General features: G+C 32.7%; 2 protein-coding genes across 3 annotated transcripts; both read right to left on the bottom strand.

Annotated features, from left to right (window-relative positions):
* Positions 1-125: 125 nt before the first annotated feature.
* LOC132744329 (cAMP and cAMP-inhibited cGMP 3',5'-cyclic phosphodiesterase 10A-like) lies at positions 126-9927 on the bottom strand. Its single transcript, XM_060733010.1, has 10 exons — positions 9241-9927; positions 8430-8623; positions 7631-7794; positions 6096-6228; positions 5570-5712; positions 4863-4989; positions 3886-4457; positions 2392-2608; positions 508-588; positions 126-365 (listed from the first exon to the last, which is right to left on the bottom strand). The coding sequence occupies exons 1-10, from the start codon at positions 9812-9814 to the stop codon at positions 177-179; spliced, it is 2394 nt and encodes a 797-aa protein (XP_060588993.1). The 5' UTR covers positions 9815-9927; the 3' UTR covers positions 126-176.
* Positions 9928-13755: 3828 nt separating this feature from the next.
* On the bottom strand, positions 13756-19961 carry LOC132744322 (uncharacterized). 2 transcript variants are annotated; one of them, XM_060732999.1, is made up of 6 exons: positions 19891-19960; positions 19205-19280; positions 17254-17406; positions 16915-17004; positions 16414-16573; positions 13756-13899 (listed from the first exon to the last, which is right to left on the bottom strand). In XM_060732999.1, exons 2-6 carry the CDS (start codon positions 19265-19267, stop codon positions 13793-13795), a joined length of 573 nt encoding a protein of 190 aa, XP_060588982.1. In that variant the 5' UTR covers positions 19268-19280; positions 19891-19960; the 3' UTR covers positions 13756-13792. The 2 variants fall into 2 exon arrangements, with proteins under 2 accessions (XP_060588982.1, XP_060588983.1); XM_060733000.1 differs by lacking the exon at positions 13756-13899 and adding an exon at positions 14167-14308 and having other exon boundaries at positions 19891-19961.
* Between the last annotated feature and the right edge of the window lie 500 nt (positions 19962-20461).

Raw genomic sequence — 20461 nt, 5'->3', positions numbered from 1 at the left:
CAACTTGATGTTCATGTTTGAACTTGTTTCTATCTGAGCAACTTATATCAGAAAATTAAGACAGTAAATGATTTATTTCATTACCTATTATTAAAAACTCCGAGAATAAAAAGTCAAACAATACCGGTACGGCATAAATTACTCAACAAAATTTATTATGATACATCCATTTCTTCCTAAAAAACATTCATTTTCATAACTTTAGTTTCTTTCCGAGCTTTCTTGTCTTTTTCTTGTCTCTCTTTAATAACTCTTTTCCAATTGTCCTCTGTTCGGTTGCAGCCCTTCAGTAATGGCTTGACCATAGGTAACAATTCGGACAATGTTGTATAACAAGGTTTACAAACGAAGTTGATAAAACCGATCTAAAATAACCAAAAAAAACAACATGAATATAGATAAAACTGAATTTAAAACACTTGTATAGACCATACTAAATGAGTGTATAAAGACATGCAACTTATCTAATTAAAAAGTGAAACGGTTGTCTATAAAGAAGTTAATTACTTGTTGATTTGGAATTTCAGATTTGTGTTGCCTGTCCATCATTGCAATTGGTTTCAACCCAAGCTTCTTCTCCTCGTCTCCCTAAAAGTCAGTAAATATTGTTTGTTATAGAGACAATAAATTAACAAAACTGAACTCTTGGAAATTATATGTAACAACAGTAAGAAGTGGCATGTAATTTTAGTTATTAATATTTGTTATTATATATTAGTTACATATTGCGATGAAATACATCAAATTATGTATAATCAGTTAAATTCTAAGGTATCTTCAATATGGATTGTAAGTTGTATAATTTGAGATAACTTTAGTATGGATTGTAAGTTGTATAATTTGAGATAACTTCAGTATGGATTGTAAATTGTATAAGTTTGAGATAAATTCAGTAGGATTGTAAGTTGTTATAATTTGAGATAACTTCAGTATGGGATTGTAAGATGTATAATTTGAGATAACTTCAGTATGGATTGTAAGTTGTACAGTTTGAGATAACTTTATTATGGATTTGTAAATTGTATAATTTGAGATAACTTCATTATGGATTGTAAGTTGTATAATTTGAGATAACTTTAGTATGGATTGTAAGATGTATAATTTGAGATAACTTCATTATGGATTGTAAGTTGTATAGTTTGAGATAACTTCAGTATGGATTGTAAGTTGTATAATTTGAGATAACTTCAGTATGGATTGTAAGTTGTATAGTTTGAGATAACTTCAGTATAGATTGTAAGTTGTATAATTTGAGATAACTTCAGTATGGATTGTAAGTTGTATAATTTGAGATAACTTCAGTATGGATTGTAAGTTGTATAGTTTGAGATAACTTCAGTATGGATTGTAAGTTGTATAGTTTGAGATAACCTCATTACTGGATTGTAAGTTGTATAATTTGAGATAAACTTCAGTATGGATTGTAAGTTGTATAGTTTGAGATAACTTCAGTATAGATTGTAAGTTGTATAATTTGAGATAACTTCAGTATGGATTGTAAGTTGTATAATTTGAGAGAACTTCAGTATGGATTGTAAGTTGTATAGTTTGAGATAACTTCAGTATGGATTTTAAGTTGTATAATTTGAGATAACTTTATTATGGATTGTAAGTTGTATAGTTTGAGATAACTTCAGTATGGATTTTAAGTTGTATAATTTGAGATAACCTCATTATGGATTGTAAGTTGTATAGTTTGAGATAACTTCAGTATGGATTTTAAGTTATATAATTTGAATAACCTCATTATGGATTGTAAGTTGCATAATTTGAGATAACTTCAGTATGGATTGTAAGTTGTATAATTTGAGATAACTTTATTATGGATTGTAAGTTGTATAATTTGAGATAACTTTATTATGGATTGTAAGTTGTATAGTTTGAGATAACTTCAGTATGGATTTTAAGTTGTATAATTTGAGATAACTTTATTATGGATTGTAAGTTGTATAGTTTGAGATAACTTCAGTATGGATTGTAAGTTGTATAGTTTGAGATAACCTCATTATGGATTGTAAGTTGCATAATTTGAGATAACTATAGTATGGATTGTAAGTTGTATAATTTGAGATAACTTTATTATGGATTGTAAATTGTATAGTTTGAGATAACTTCAGTATGGATTGTAAGTTGTATAATTTGAGATAACTTTATTATGGATTGTAAATTGTGTAGTTTGAGATAACTTCAGTATGGATTGTAAGTTGTGTAGTTTGAGATAACTTCAGTATGGATTGTAAGTTGTGTAATTTCAGATAGGTTCAGTATGAATTGTAAGTTGTATAAATCAGTTGATCCTGGTCTCAATTAATACCTTTGTGAGCTACAGATGAAAATTAATAGTTGTAATAATTTCTCTACATTTACAGATTTATATGACAGATAGTTTACCTGCATCCAGAATTCATCGTACAGGTAATCAATAGTTTTGTCCATTGTTCTCCACGGTTTTGGTACGGCACATAAATCAGCCCCTGTCATCATCATGGCGAAAAGCGCATCTCGATGCTCAGGATTGTCTATATTGAACTGATCTTTCTCGAGGAGACCGGAGACGAATTTCTGATTACCAAAATATAGCGCCAGGTCTGTAGCTAGGATGTTCTTCCTAAAAATAAAAGTTGCATTGTCGAGATCTACAGTATGTTTAACATAATATTATATGTTATTTTGGTTTTGGAGTGATATATGTGGATAAATTACCTGTTAAGATTTTATATCACCCGAGCCGTTAGGCGAGGGTGATATTTTATCTTGGTAGGTAATATATTCACTAGCTTAAGGTCTTCAGCGTACCCGTTTATATATATGACATGACATGCCGCATCTGATGAAAAACAAAAATGTTAAAAAGCGGCTTATAAAGTTTTGGAAGCCAGAACTATATATTCACATATATCACTCCAAAACCAAAATAATAATTTTATTACCCTTCCCCTGCCGAGTTTAGACGATTTTTCAAAAAATCATTGCTGTTTTAAATGAAACGTCGAAATAAGATTCCCTTTAGGGTACCTCTTCGTCACAACATGACGTCACATTAATACATGACATATTTTTCCCCAATCGCAACTACTCGGCCCTTTCCGTCAGTCTTCGGATAAGTCAATATTGTAGATAATGGCCGAGGCAGCTCCGAATGATTTTTCCCCAATGATTTTTCCCGTACCTAACGAATGTAAACAAGAGAAAAGGAGTAGTCTATTGAACGCACTTTTTTTGTAATTAATATCAAGCTTTCACAAGGTCATATTTGTTTTCAATACTGATGGTAATATGTATGATTCCTCTACTTTGGTAAATATTTATCATTTGACAGTTAAAATTTGCTTTATAATCGGAATTTACACCGCGTAAAATCGAACCGTACGCGCATGACCTTAGCGCATGTTGTTTACAACGTTGGGTACCCAACGGGGAAATTTAGTGTGTATATTACCCGTCTGGCTCGGTTATATCAATTTCTTTCAGATGATCAATATCCAATCAAAAAGGCGGAAAAAATCTGGAAGGGTAATAAAGCGTCATGTCTCTAGCCAGAATGTTCTTTCTTAAAATAAAATATTGAATAGTTTGTGTTTACTATCTATTGGTTACTTGTGTAGAAATTGATAATACAATGCTTTTTGCAATAACCATGGTAACCTGTATTTAGGCAACAAATAATCATTTACCAAACACACGGTGATGTCTCAACAAATTAATTGAAATTTTTCTATTGTGACGGCACTCTTTTTTAAATTCTCAGTACTTTTTACAAGAGATGCTAATATTAAATTAATTATCAATAAGTTCTTATTTAACTTCAGAAACAAGAACAAACATAACCTTTACTATCTGGTTTCTCATTAACATGGGAACATTTATGTTCTGGCATGTACTCACTTAATCTTATCAAACATGGCTTCTTGTTCCTCTTTTGTCAGGAAAGAAAATATTTCGTGTCCCTCCAAGGTAAGAATTTGTAACGTCTGGTGGTAATGGTGATATTCCATGCACGAGGACGAATATAAAGCAGCGATGGGGTGATCTTTTTTCTTGTAGAAGTCATTGTTAAAGCCGCGATGATCTAAATCATGACAAATCGCGCCAAAAATGAGCGCCATTTTCTCATGAAGTGTGAAGTTTATGTGATCACAAGTTTTTATCATCCGCCAGATGGCATGTGCAACATGGAAGCCATGTTCCCAATTATGATAGGTTACTGGACGATAGTTTTTACGAACTGCCAATGTAAATCTACACAGAGCTTCTAAATCAAACTGCCTGTCTCCAAACGTATCATGAACTATCCGGATGAACAACTTATGAAGAATTCGGACATGGTCGTAAGCACAGAAGTCGAACTTGTAGAAATCAACGGGGAGGGCAGTCTCTTCTATGTAATATTTTCCTGACAACGTTATAGCTTCGACTTCTTTTTCAGGTAAATGGAATTCCAAAACCTCTTGTGCAACCTATATAAATAATAAAAAGAGAAATATCGCTATAATAAGTAAAATCTATCTATTATTTCTATATACGTATTTGAATTGCAATTAAAATTTTAATAAATTTGTGAGAACAACTTTTTCTGCTACAACTGGCTTTATATACATGTATATGATAATTCCTCTATTATCACAGTTTACTTCGAAAGTGGAAAATGGGAAAAAGTTGTATTGATTTATTAAAAAGGATAAAAGACGGAGTATGCTTTTCGTATGTGATATAGGTGTTTTGCCTAATTATTATTTCACCTGTTAGCTCGGTAACCGAAAAAAAAAAAGATTCTAATAAATAGAATTGAGAACAGAAAAAGGTGTTTCATCAAAAGGGTAACGAACGCCTTAATTTATCAATGTCATAAAAGCTTATACAACCGTGTGCATGAGTTCCTCTTTAGTGAGGATATTGTACAGTTTGGAATAGTGTAAAGCAAGAGCACAGTAGACAGCAAACATTCCAAATGCCTCCTCGTCATCTCTCGTGAAACACTCGTCTCCTAACCTGGAATTCATAAATGTTAAACCTTTCATTCTCATGTGTGTCTGTCACTCGATCTACCTTAGCCATACGATTGTGCATGTTTTCAACGCTGTGTTGTGACATTGTGGAAATATGTGTAAGCTACTTATACCAAAACTAAAACATTTGATGGTTTTGTGTCATGTCCGTATAATAGTAATCAATTTGTTCTTTTAATAGTCTACTCAGTCCAGCCTGACTTGTTTCTCCAAAACCATAAAACAAAGACAATACTTTTAATCAATCATCCACCGGGATGTATAAGATAAAAAATAAATTCATGTATACTAGTATACACGGAATAATACTGAAAATCGTATTTTTGGCACGTCTTGTTTTTAAGTAATTTACAAAATAACTATTCAGAAAAAACAGAGAGAGCGAATTATATGAAATTTGCAACACAAGTTTTTGGTATGGACCAACACCAAACAAATAAAAACTCGAAAAGAAAATCCAGTCCCGTCATACTTAAAAATCAAATTGCAGTCCCTTTAAGCTTGCATCTTGTTATAATTTACATAAAGGTAATGTTTTTAATCAGCAGATTTTAGTAAATTACCGGTTTATCATTTGTACAACTCCGATTATTCCGTTCTTCCCAGAAATTGGCATACACAGAATATTTTTTGTATGATATCCGGTTTTCTTGTCTATCTCAGGATTGAAACGCTCGTCTTTGTAAGCGTCCTTGATATTCACGATCTGCAAATAATTAAAAATATATTTATTTCATCAGACATACATTACGAGTACTAGTTCTGCAGTTCATACTGCACGATTTATGATGAAAATATTAGCCCTGATTAAATCACTCTTAGTCCGTTTTCTGGACCAACATGGCTCCGTTTGTGTCGTGACCTTAGCTTTACTCGAACACATATGGTAGTAGGATTAACACTATATACTCCTTAACCGTCACGCCGTCATTTCCCTTACTTTGATAATATTTTTTATTGTCTAATTGTACATAAAAATGAAATGAGCATCATTATCATAAACCCATTATCGACTTTTCGCAACGAACTATTTGCCATTTACATTTTCCCAAAAAAGGGAGATAATACTAATTTTGACAAGCTACCAACCTTTCCTGTAAGAGCCACATGGCCAGCTATACCACGACCTTTTGGGAATCTGATCTCAGGTTTCTTGGTGAACACGGGAGTCCCGTCCTTTGATACTTCACCTTCATCAAATAGGTTTGCATACAGGTCTCCGCTAAAAATGTATTTAATATAATAGCCATAACATAAATTGTCCTTTTTTGGTACAAAAATATATATGATTCCATGACATAATGAGAAAATATTTTATATTTATCCTGTCACTTGTATCAATTTCGGCCCGATAACAAGGTGCCGTATATTTTTAGTGATCTACGGCACTTGATCACGTGGTATGCATGTTTGCCGGACTACTTTTCATGAAAAAATATAAAAACTGTCGTTAAATCTTCTGTGTGTAGAATAACGAATTTTGAAAACGTTGATAAAACTTTGTTTGTTTATTTTAATTCACTCTATAATTTTTTCTAGCGAAATAAAGAATATTAAAAGTGAAATAAATGTAAAACTTAACTCGTTCGCGACATTAAAATAGCGTACTTGATTTGATTGTTTTGCACGTGCTGTTTGGCGCTACATTGTGACGTCACGTAAACAATACTTTAAACGTCTGTACGGCGTTAACGACTGAATAAAAGATATTGGTGCTCGGATTCATTTTCTTAGTTAGACCATTTTCTTTCATTCTAGATAGTTTTGACAACAAAATTCGACAAAAAATTGTTTTTATTTATCAGATTTTTCAAACAAAATGGCGCCCTCAATGTGAAAATACACAGGGAGATAATCAAACTCCTCACAGTGATTACCTCCCTTGGCCGAAGAATTAAGGGGAGATCACTGTGTGGAGATTGGGAGATAATAAGAACGGCGAGTGCATTGTTGTAGAAAAATTAGGGCCTTCTTTGTTTATATAGAAACATTTCCGATAGTGTGATTACAGGTAGTTTGCCTAATAAAATTCTTTAAAAAAAACGGTGACAGGATAAATAGAATAACAGATTGGTGCCGTGGATGGAGAAAGTTTATCTGGCTCTGCTCTGGAATTTATTGGGTTCGCCTTCGGCTCACCCAATAAATTCCTCCGCCTCGCCAGATAAACTTTCTCCATCCACGGCACCAACCTATTATTCTCTATATTATCGTAACATTTGCATCTTTTACAATATACATTTACAAAAAGAAATAACACACAATATAAGTCACCTATAATGAGTAACATGTAGAAGGGAAAACAATAATAGAGAACACGAGATAATAGAAAACGTATTTTCATCGTGTGTTTACCATTATAAACTTTTTAAAGCATAACTTCATAACAAAAGTTAAATCATTTTAAGGTCCTAAAACACAATTCTAAATACTCAACGTGTATACTATCACATACAGAGGTAGGGTATAAAGTTAAATAACGTCAGAGTCAGCGATAAGATCAAATACATGGCAATTCGACAGCTTGGGGATTATAAAAACAGACTTTTCATGTCGGAAATAAAATGACAGATGATGTTAATAATATAATTTTTTACAAAATAAGCAAATAAATAAATTTATACTCCTGATTATCAACCAAAAAGACGGCACATCTATCGGCAGAGACCAGCTCCTTGGTAAAGATCATAATGTGGTCGACGAGGTGGTCAATATTATACACCTCATCAAATAATACCTTAGTCGCCCCCAATAAAAACTTGTTCAAAGATTTCTGTACACGTAATATCTGTAAATATTGTCAAAATGAGTGGATATAATTATGCTGCTAAAGATAAATAAACAAATAATTGGTCGTTAAATTCATATTATTATATGATCCCAGTTCGTTTAAGAATATTGAGTTGTGTATAAAATTGCCAACAGATTTGTTTAGAACTGGATAGATATTAACCTGGTGAATTTGCGAAGCTTGAAAATTTGGACATTCCATTCAAAGCCAAAGGGATTTCAATATAAAAGTAAAGAACATGTAGTTAAGTATACAGTCTGACAGACTACACGGACACGCCGGCTGGCCTGACTCTATTCATTGTGATATATGCTTATCACTTCCGGCGGGGTAATGGCGCTTTGAGCACCGGTGTTGCTTTGAAGTTTGTAACAACAGAGGCTAGCGAAAAATCATATTTCCTGCTCTGGCGCCATATGACCTATTTTGTGACGATGCGCCTTAATACCAAACAAACATCAATTGAAAATTAATCACGTCCGAAACGTGGACTTTTTGGACATGCAAAGCGTTCGATTTTTACATCTTAGCAAATAAAAAAATGTTACAGTTATATAATTATAATGTTTGCTTTAAAGTAGCACATATGAAAGATATAAAATATGCATTTTTCTATAACGACTTGATCTTACCCTGCTAATTTTCATCTTCTGAACACAAGCATTGACCCAACTAAACACCGCTACCGTAAATTCGAACTCCTCACTTGAGAATGGGTTACCACACCAACCACGAGTAAACTCCGACACCGCATAGCACCGCCCATCTTCATACAAAATTGGGATACTAATCACTTGATGGGTAGTGTCGTCTCCTAAACAGATTCCTGTGATATGACAAAATAAGCCTCGGTATATTATGTTCTTGTAACTATTTTTTCTCTTCTAATTAATTTAATTATCTCTATCACCTTCTTCAACTTATTTAGATCTTGCAACACTACATGTACTTGTATGTATTTCATTATCCTAATAACTTTTAACTTCTCATACGCTCATAATTATAAGCAGTTAAGCATTAAGATTGCGTTTATATAATTCCGTTTACCAGATCTTAAAATCAATTGCCTGAATGAGTTGAGGGCAATTGGTGTACATGTACTTACTTTTAAAGAATCGGACTCGAAATCATCGGAGATAGGTTCAAATCTCAACAACAAAATACACACCGGTTCGATTGTATAGCTTACGACAACCATGAATCATTCATAAGGCGTATTTTAAATTCTTAAAGGAGGCTGACATTAATGGAAAACTAAATAATAAACAAATGATTTATGCACATTAAACATTTGTCACTCATTTATATATTAGTGCTTAACTGTTTATAATTATGAGAGTATGGGAAGTTGAAAGTTATTAAACTAAACTCATTCAGGCAATTGATTTTAAGATCTTATAAACCAATCTTAATGTGTGTAGATACATCAAATAAAGTAATTACCTTTAGGAAATCTCGAATCCTGTTGCAGATCTGTAATATTTATCGCTTTCTTTTCGTAAGCAACATGTGCCGAGACTGTCATATTTTTGCCGACTGGACCTATGTTTCTAAATTCCTCTCCTGGCTTGTAAATCGATACTTTTATTCCGTCTCTTATAAAATACAAACTAAAACTGTCTGCTTTAATGTGGTACCCTATTATTTGACATATCTCATTGATAACCTCACATAGTTCATGATCCTTCGCGCTAGTCAGAATCTTTTCACAGAGGTTTCGAAAGTTCTTGTCAGATGAAGTGCTAGTTGCCTGAACGACCTCCTGTTGTGGATTTAATACCGGCTTCCTTAATTTCGGTTTATTCTTCACCTTCTCAAGAATGTCATTCAAAAACTCCATGCTGACATTTTCTAAAAGAAAGTATTCTAAGAGGTTAGGATACCTCGCCAAATATTCTTTGACCATATATTCTTGCATCTCTGTGTTTCCAACATTCTCTAGCCATCTATCCGATGCTCTAAATCGAGACACCGGTGTCTTTCGTTCCGAGGTCAGATTCCTCAATGGTGAACTCATTAAGTGGGTACTTTACTGACCCACATGTTTCATAAATTCATAAATTAATTTTCTTTTCTTGGAAAATGTAAACAAATTACGTTGTTAACGTCAAAGCGTTGCTATATAGTACGTCACTAACGTCAATGACGTCAACGACGTCATACATAAGAATAACAATGAGTGTCGCTCTTGGAAATTTGAAAATCTATTTCATATTTATAGAAGTCAAGTATCAGGTGAGTAATAATGGTTAATATACGTTGTGATCTTAACATTCCACCTGAATAGTAAATACGTATATATAGTTTTATCTTAACAAACCATTTCCTATGTGTTTAAATAAATAATACATTGTTCTGTAGTAAGCAAATAAAAAAGAAGACAAATGGAACGTTTACAGTTTTATAATGGATATATGATGTATAATTTTTTTATTATTTGTGTACTATTTGGAGCAAAATGACGATTATTTTTTTTATCATAACGCATATAAGACGCATTCGAAACTTTTCTTAGAATTCGAAGATTTATTATAATACAGTGTAGTTTTAGTGATTCGAAAGACTATCTTTAACACAGCAATGAAAGCACTGTAGGATTTGAGGTATCATTGGTCTCATGTGGGACAAATGCGACCGCATCGGTCTTAGTTAAGACAAGTGCTCCGAGACAATTGTGCTCTTCTACAAAGCACTAGATACGACAGGCGGAACTTATTCCTTAGGATAGCACATTATAACACCAATTTTACAGGTATGTTGATGTGGTTCACATCTTTTTAGTGTATTGTACATTTCTGTTTGTTTGTTGCTTTTTTTTCTTTTTTCTTTTTTTTTCTTTAAATTCCGGAAGAAAATGTCGATATTAATTTTAATGTTATAATGTTAGAACATACATCTGCTTTTTCAACCATAATTTTTGTTTTATGTGTATATGTAACACAAGTGTTCGACCTGCAAGTTTAGGAGAAAAAATCGGTAACGACAATTTGTCTATACTATATAAGAGATTCATAACTTTAGGTCATTTATACTTGCCATGTGAAAAAAAAACGTTATACCCATTATCAAGTGGTTTGACGGGAGATATAGCCGATACTAAATTTTGATCAGCTCATTCCATCATTAAACCAAGTTTGAGTTCCATCATCATACTATGTGTAACATGTGGGACTTACGATAACTTATTTTAAGTCCCATGGAATCATAAAGGTGTTTGGACTTACAGTAGGCCCATAGAGGCATATCGTGTAATTGTCGATATAAATAAGGTAATAAGTATAAAGATAAAAGTAACAAAGTTCATAATTTATTCACTGATTATTATGTTTTGGCGAACCAAAAGTACAAAATGTATAACTATCCGATATTTCGGATTTGGATAACAATTGTATGTCAGTCGATATTCTTTTTTAATTGACTATGATTATAATACATTTTTTTTATTAAAGTATTACCAAAATACACTCAATTTATATATCAATGTTAGATAGTCACTTTCGTTACTCATTTTAAAAGATAACAACAACCGTTATGCGTCGAAAGTCACTTGGCAGAACTACTTCCAATCCATAATACCTTTGATATGATTATCAACAATAGGTGAGGTGTTCCGGTTGTTAAAGCGTAGGTTACACGGAATTTAGCGTCTTTTCGGATGGTGTTATCATATTGTACAGTATCCCTGAAAACCCATTAGAAACTTACTTGTCTTTTAAGTTGATGCTTTCATGCAAAAAATACTCTAGTTGCGTAAAACAGATATAATATTAGCCCTAGGCTGTTTACAATATTACATAAAAGGAATAAAAAAGTCATTTTCCGGTTCGCAAATCTTTTTCTACTTTACATGAACATCGGGTTTAAACAACTAGACTGATTGCTGTTGCTACTTTTAGAGCTATCTGCAGCTGTCCCTAAGTGTAAGTATTTTCTAGAGGATATAATCGAAAAAGTAAGCAACAGATATCTTATAACATTTCGAATTATTATAAATTATCCCACTTTCATGCCTTATGCGAAGTTGTTTAAAATAAATCTTTCTGACATACGAGTACAGTTTGCTACGCCTTATTTAGTAAACAGTCTGTAGTTTTCTTCAATAAATGGACATAACTGGAAGAAAGCAACTATAGAACAAAATCTGTCATATAAAATTTAACAACTGATGTAAATCATTTCCTCTAAATTTTCAGGTCAAAAACGTATGCCTGTGCCTTGTGTTACATATGAACGCTATAGCATCTTCGTTGTGACATTTTATATATCATGATATTACTTTAGCGATGTTTAATACACCGACTATAAATGAAGGTTACAGGTTAAGCTGATCATGCCAGCCCGCATAGCTCAATCGGTTGGAGCGCGAGACATATAATATCGACATTGTGGGCTCAATTCCCGGGCTGGCCAACTAAAATTACTTATCAGTCTTTCGGATGAGACTTTAAATCTAGGTCCCGTGTATGAGTGCTTAAACATTTGGCACGTTAAAGTACCAGGGAAAGCTTCTGGAATTGGGGCATCTTTCTGTATCTGTATCTTGCACTATCCTCCAAAATATGAATTCTGGAGGACTCGTCCATATGGGAAATCGGTGGCGGGTATAAATAAACTCAAACACACACAAAAGCTGATAATTCCTGTGCGTGCTTTCAGCGCGTATAATGCTTCAAGTTAGATTACATACACACTGGCCTAAAATACTTGTTAATATGCTCTAGCTGTCTGATAATGAGATTTTTTGGTACATGTGTTGCGAGTCTTAAATCAAATTTCCGAAGCTAAAACTCGTTCTCAGGAAATATGTACAACAACATTTAAAAAGAGGATAACACCATCGGATATAGCTTAGAACTCCGCGTTACCCTGCGTTATACAGATAAGTTACCAGGCGATTCAATAAGCATATAAAATTCATACTTGGGAATCTTATTTATTAAGCTTGTAACAACCTAGCGCCTTCTTATGTATCTGAATTTTTGACTTATTCCAGCAATGAAATTAAAACTTTAATATCTGCTTCACATGATGGCTTATTTATACAAATTATGACATTAAGATTTTTACTACACTTCTACAAAGGTTCGGAATTCAATACCATATAATATCCGATCCATTAATTCACTGGCATCTTTAAAATATAAATACAGAAAGCATATATTGCAAATCAAATGATACTGTCTTTTGCATAAAACTCATCTTAATAAACTTTGTATTTATGATGATATAACATTTATATTCGTAATATATTCAGTTTTCAGTTATTGAAAATTATACAAATGATATATTTTTAAAAGAGTGTAAAATCAATCAAATCATGTTTGTTGTAATTCAAATTGACTCTATATATTAGTAGTTTTTTGTTTGTTTGTTTGTGTGTGTTTTGTTTTTCTTTTTTGAATAATAATGAATATTAAGATATGTTGTTTGTTGTGTTCATGTGACTTGACTTTTGACTTCTTGAAATAAAAATATTATTATAACATTTTCTATTTAAATCAAAATGGAAGCTATGCAACAAACAGACTTTTGAATTTTAAACATCTTATTTAAGCTAATTATCTCCTAAAATGCATTGTATTTCTGAAAGAACATTTTATCGGATGATCCTTATACAACATATACCACATTACAATTACATAGTTAGAACAAATAATTTGTAAAACAATAAAATAAGAAGGGGTTGAAAATTAACTTGCTTTTTCACACGTTTCTTTATATTTGCAATTAGAAACCAACCCATAAAACATTCTTTCAAGACTAGAAGATTGTTTTCGATAATAAAAATGAAAGTATTTATCTTCTTCTCGTATCATTCATTTCTATTTTTCTGCCATGAAAAAAAAAACGCATCTACACATTTCATTTGTTAATGTGGCATTGTTATAACTTGATAACGTGGTGACAAATTTTCTTCACTTTCTGTTTATTAACTGAATTGTAATGTAAAACATCTGATTCAACATGACATTTATTATAAACTTCATAGATAATATCACTTGGTCGTCAATATCTGTTGATACTGGTTACTATTTGTAATACAGCTAGAGGCCACACACCATATTGTCTGTGGTTCTGTGTCGGGATTAGACTGTTCTAGTGCTGAAATTACAAAAGTCATTGTGCTGATTATACTGATATACGTTATATGTCCTATAAAGCAAAAAAGTTAAGAACAAGTCAGTTGTTTGTCAAAAAGAAGTTTATACCAACAAAATGCTATCAATTATACAAGAAGTACCAATGCACCATAATCTCTGCTCTTTGGCGTCGTGATATGACGGTCTAAGTGCTGAAAATACATTGATCGATATAAAACGAGCGAGCAAGAATTTTCTTGTACGCTCTGATATAAAGAAAAGTCATCTCTTTCAAAGTAAAAGTTTATTGAAGATTTTGAAAACAAATCAATTATTCCTCAAAAGTTGTTGATACTGTTCCCTATCTGATGGACAATTAGATAACACACACCAAAAACTCAGTTCAGTACCAGTATTGGAAGAGTCGATGGCTGAAATTACAAAGACACTGTGCTGATGAGATATTATCCCAGCATTCGGGTTTATATTTACTTGGAAAAAACGTTGTCTTCCTTTTTTATTCCTCAAACATCTAGCTGGTTCTAATATTTAACCGCATTACATTTAATTTGAAAAATCATTATACCATGAGCATTGTTATTGCAAACAGAAATTCTTCGTCTGCAAAAACTTGTGAAAATTTTCCAATTCATATAAACGTACATGGTCCTTTTTTAACGCCAATATATATGAGAGCCGTAAAAGCGTATGCTAGTGTATCATATAGCGATATAGCAGTTGAAAGCTTCTTAACAGAATTTATTGAAAATTTCAATGATCTTAGAATATGATAACATAAGATCATGCACAATTTACATGAATACTATCATGCAGTTTTCATTCAGCTACATTACTTCATGGATCTCTTTAAAGAGATGTATACGTCTTTAAAGAATTTTCTTTCACTTTCACCAAAAATCTGTGAAATATATGATGTACATTGTTAAGAGCTGAATTTGATGTATAGTATCAGTCTGTTGTAATTATCAACTTTGACCATAGTCAATTTGTACGATAGTCATTGACTCGCTGCCATTCTCATTATGTCTGTATTGCCATTGCGCGTAAAAAATGTTCTTCAAAGAAGCAAAACAAACAAAATAATATTAAACTTAAATTTTACTGTTCAAATCACAATAATGATCCATCGTTGTCAATTATGGCATATATGTTATAAACTTCGCATAATTCGATAGACTACCTTATATAACTCTACAATTTCAATTTTTAGACCGGTTATGTTTTCTTTAAAAAAATGGAGTTTATAAACGTTTACTATAATCAGGGTCTTTCAAATAGATTTTCTATTTGAAAGACCCTGTTATAATACTGCACGTTTAAATTGTAACGTCGCTATTCATTGGATAACCGTGACGTTTATATCTAGAGGTTAATACTGTCTTGGTTGCTGCTCGCCATTATGCGATAATGGCCCGAAGATGTGAATAATGGTCTGAGGGCCGCAGGCCCGAAGGACATTATGAACTGGAGGGTCATTATCGCATAATGGCGAGCAGCAACCAAGTATTAACATCTAAATAATACCTATGTCCGAAATACGGCGTTTAGACATATCCGCTAATCTTGGTTGTCGCCCTTTCTAAGAAACGGACAGTTGTCAATGTAAACAAATATCTGTCATACCACAGGAGATTGACATGAAAGATATAAGCAAATAATTTTCGGCTCGACGTCGGCAAAATACCAGAGTATTCCCGACGGACACACCTTTACCCGCGGACACCTGGTCAGACCCCCTAACCATCCCACCATGTGCGGTTCTGCGTAATTGAGTCTGGTCCCCACAGGGGCCAGCCGATTTCGGACCCACAATGCACGACACATATATATTCTTCAATCTGCTGTCGGATTTTTTTTTCATCTTATGTAGCCTTGATTTCTGTTTTTCTTGCTAGCCGTAATAGCCGGAGATCGTTGTGATAAATAATTTGACAATTACATTATGGTATTAGCCAATGGAATTTTCACAGGTTTTACCCTATCATCTCTGGCCAGCCTGTATAGCCGGAAACGGATTCCGGACGAAAATGAGTTCTGGCTGTTCCGGCTGTCTGGCTAACTTCACGAACATGCAAATGTACCCCTCTGTGTTTATTTATAGTATAGAGGGGTACATTTGCCGTTATTTTTTTAATTATTTGCGTATATCTTTCAATTATTGATATCTAGCTAAGAATGTCAATCTCCTGTGGTCATACTCATGATACTGTACAATTTAACTCTCCAATTAACTTAGAAAACAAGACAACACAAAATAAATATAAGAAAATGTTGTTTTATTGTTGCTTTAATCGATTAATAGAGAATCCTACTCTACATTTTTGTGAGAATTACATTAAGTAACAAAATATAGGGTTCATAAAAAAGTAATATAGATATTGGCCCTGTTTTAAGGCAGGCCATCGTGTTATTGAACGTGGCAGGTACATTTTTTTACAGGACTGAATAACGTATAGTTATTTAATAAAGGGCCATATAACCTGTCAGCGATCTTTATTACTAATAATATATTCACCTCTTGCATTCCTGTGTAAAGGTGTCGCTGTCACGTAGTAAGTTGAATATGTCTTGCAGAAGGTGGCAATATTTGGTCCAGCAACAGTATTAATCTCGTCAAGTGTTAGTCGGGTAGAATTGATGTCCAGCAAATGGTCATAAACTTCGTGAGTTAATCCCTAAATAATGTAAATGTATGTCATAACTCATTACAGTAGCGCACGCATCATACCGACTGTATCATCGTCAGTCTAGTTATGTATATCGTTTGTGTTAAACATTTATATATATATAAAAAAGTGAATTTTAAAGCTGAAGAAAATTAAATTAATTTGACTTATTTCTTGACATTAAACAATGCAAGTGAAACTTAAGTTCCTACTGTACGTAGTATTAACACTCGTGCACAAATACAAAATTTTAATTGATTTCAAAGAAATTTTACTCTAACAGACAGAAAGTTGCTACAAAACGTGTTCCTTTTTGGAAATCTAATGTGGGTACTTTTTCAACAACTTACGACTCTGTATTTTTCAGGTGTTGCCTTTGGGAATGGTGCACGTCCTAGAAGACATATTCTGTCATTAATGTTCTTTAAAACTCCGTAACCCTGTAGATAAGTAAACAGTTAGTAATTGTAATATTTAGTAAACAAGCACATGAATTAAAGTGGTTGCACGTAATAGGTAGTAGTTTTATTCTTTGTTTAAAAATAACCTGACAAAGCTTTACATTATGTGAGCATAAAATATATGTAGTCATTTAGATAATTATTGTTCTTTATAATGCAAAAATGTAAGGTTCTATAGTAGTTCAATTTTTTTTTGAGATGGGTAAAGCTTTTGCGCATCTTCCTTACAGTATTATAATCGTGAAGATTCACAGTCTGGACACCCTGTTTGTACATGGACACATCCCCGATTACAACATGGACGGTGTTTTTGTCCGAGTCATATGTGACATCCATAGACACTTTACGGCCATCATTGTCAATTTGAATAAGGTGGTTAGTCTGAAATTATAAATTATCATAAATGTCCTGATCAAATTCAGGAACGTGATGATTTGATGGTATTCTTTTATTGTTTAAAGCTTATATATTTATATCTTCTTTTGGCATCGCGAAAAAGCAAATAGCAGAAAACACAAAAGCACAACAAAAGTTCTATGGGGATTGTATGACATATTTACGTGTCTTGTATTCGCTTTGTATGAAGCCCCATTCCATTACGACAAAACTTAATCATTCCAAAACTAAAGTTGTAATTTTTTCAAAAGGGAAATGTACAAATACACCTTTTTACTTTAACAATGCCATACTTGATATTGTGGAGGATTTTAGCTACTTAGGTGTTAGTTTAATTTTAATGGTAAGTTCAATAAAACTACTAAATACCTTTGTGACCAAGCTAGAAAAGCTGCGTTTGCTGTACTTAAAAATCAGTCTTGATACAGATAAACAATTACAACTTTTTGACTCTATGGTCACTCCTATTTTGTTACATAGTGTAGTAATGTGGGGTGTAGGTAACATTGATATTGTAAAACAGTTTCAGTTGATATATCTTAAACTCATAATGAAAGGGAAAAAGTCCACTCCTAGTGTTTGGGGAGCTTGGTACTTCTTCCAATTGATTGTGTCATGAAATGGAGAGTCCTAAATTTTGGTGCAAAACCATTAATTCAAAACCTGATAAAGTATATAATATTATGTACAAACTGTTGTTTGAATTGGACCGTCAAAAATGTACATCAATCCCCATGGATAGCTTATATTAAAAATCATTGCAAGAGCTTGGTTTTGCTGAATACTGGATAAACCAATCTGTGTTTTTTTAAAATATTGTCAAATGTAGCTTCAAATATGTTCAAATGGCATGAACAGGTGCTTAACTTTAGCAAATGTATCACTTACAGAATTTTTAAATCCTCATTTGAGTTAAAACCCTATTTCAAACTTTTACCAAGAAATCTAGCCTGTCGCTGTGTATGTTTAGATGTAGTATTGTCTGATTTTATTGGCCTGCCAATTATGAATACATTAGTACTCATTTAAATCTTCGACCCCACTTCGGTTTAGTCCGTGTAGTTTACGAGAATTAATATGGAGTATATTAGTCATATTTTGAAAGTCAGGCCAGCTTAATGTGAAGGTTTTCGTTAATTCACAATAGCGAATGCATGATAATTGAGAGGTTTGTGGTTCGATCCTTACTGATGACATTCTTTTAGGCTTTACTCTCTCTTTATTTTTGCAGTATATTTTAATGGAACCGATTTGTAGTATTGATTTTAATCCGTTTTAATTTTAAACATGAATTCTTAAAACATGTTATTTGAAAAGAGTATAGACTTTACAAAATTATGTAAAACATAATAAAACAAAACGAACAATAATCATATGTAGCTTTAATAATGAAAGTATTAATAAGGAAAAAACATGGACCAACGCGGTCTCGAACTTATAACATGTATGGCCCTTACATTATAAATTCGTGCGCTATAACGCTCAGTACACTTAGTTCATAGATACAAATTAAGTACAGCGAGCATTTTACGGAACTTTCCGAAAATCAACCGAAGTGTAATCAGTATGAATAAAACCAACTCCCTATTGAAAAGTTTGGATCAAAATCATCTCTGTCCAAATAATTCTTTTTTAGGTGATTAGTTCCATTATATTTTTCAGTGTCCTTATTATAAATTTAATGCCACATAGTTTTGATCTGTATCATATTGTTTCTAATATTTTAAAATCAACCTTCAAAACAGACGTATTAAATGAAATATTGTAAAATATAATCCTTTACCTCCAACACTGCGCTCGCCACCGGAACTAAAAGAAGTAAAACTGCTATATAAATCATCAACATGACTGGCACTTTACTGAAAAAATAGGTTTTTAGTTTTAGCGCAAATAAGTCTCAAAAATAATAAATATTTTTTCTGTTGATAGATAGATAATATATTTAATAACATATTTGTAAATAGAATAACAAATAAGTAAATTGTCAATTTGTATTTAATAGTAGGGACACGACAATTGATATTAAAATACAAATGTGAACCAAAATTGAAACCTTAAAGGTCGCCCAACACGACAAAAAAGGAAAATGTTGCAGCGTCGAATAAACTTGAAAGTGGCGATTAAACATCAAACTAAGGTCCTTATGTATAAAAAGCTAAATGGAACGATGAATATCTGATTTTGTTTTATGTTTGTTATTTGGTGTGGATGCAGAGTTACGAGATGTTGATACTATGAGTTTATTTCTAAGACTGTCTAACAATATGAAGTCAATTAGTCAGAACACTAAGTAGGCGGAGCCTAACAATCAAGTTTAAAGGTACTGCATGCAATATATATTTAATGTAGAATTAAATATGAAACAATATATTTAATGTAGAATTAAATATGAAACAGATTTAAAACCGAACATTAACACGTTTGTAGTAAAGAATATTTAAGATTTCAAAACAAGTAGTGGTAACTTACCTTGTTGATTCAATTTACGTTGGTGTTGTTTTAATCAATACAGGATGCCTTATATACTAGTAGTATCTGTTTTCATAATACTTTATGACAGATATCAGTCCTCCTGGGATCTTAACAAATGTTGTTTTTGTCATGATGTCAGGCTAAAAAGGTCTGCAAACCATTTACTGTTTTTGGACAAGGCCCAATGTTACATGATTTCGAAGATAAGCCACTTTGTTTTGAGTTTTAAGTCGTTATAATGGTCACGTAAGATTTTTTGATAATCATCTTTTAATGCCAGCAAAGGGCACATATAGTGTTATCACTGTCCGTCCGTTCCTGTGTGCGCTAGTGCGTCCGTGTGTTCAAAAACTTTGTCCGTTCCATATCTCTGTCATGAGTCAAGACATTTTGCAATAACCTGGCACACATTTAAGCACCATGATGAAACGATGTGCCATGCGTAAGTCCTAGATTCCTAGCTTCGAAGACTAAGAGATTAATACACGGCAGAGTAGGGCCGGAAGGTGATAATCGGCCCGCAAAATGAATAATGGCCCCGAGGGCTTTGAAGCCCGAGGGCATTATT

The sequence above is a fragment of the Ruditapes philippinarum genome, unplaced genomic scaffold, assembly GCF_026571515.1.
Source record: "Ruditapes philippinarum isolate M1 unplaced genomic scaffold, ASM2657151v2 ctg403_1_1_1_1, whole genome shotgun sequence".
In the NCBI taxonomy this organism is placed as follows: Eukaryota; Metazoa; Mollusca; class Bivalvia; order Venerida; family Veneridae; genus Ruditapes; species Ruditapes philippinarum.
This window is presented reverse-complemented; position numbering and strand designations above follow the sequence as displayed.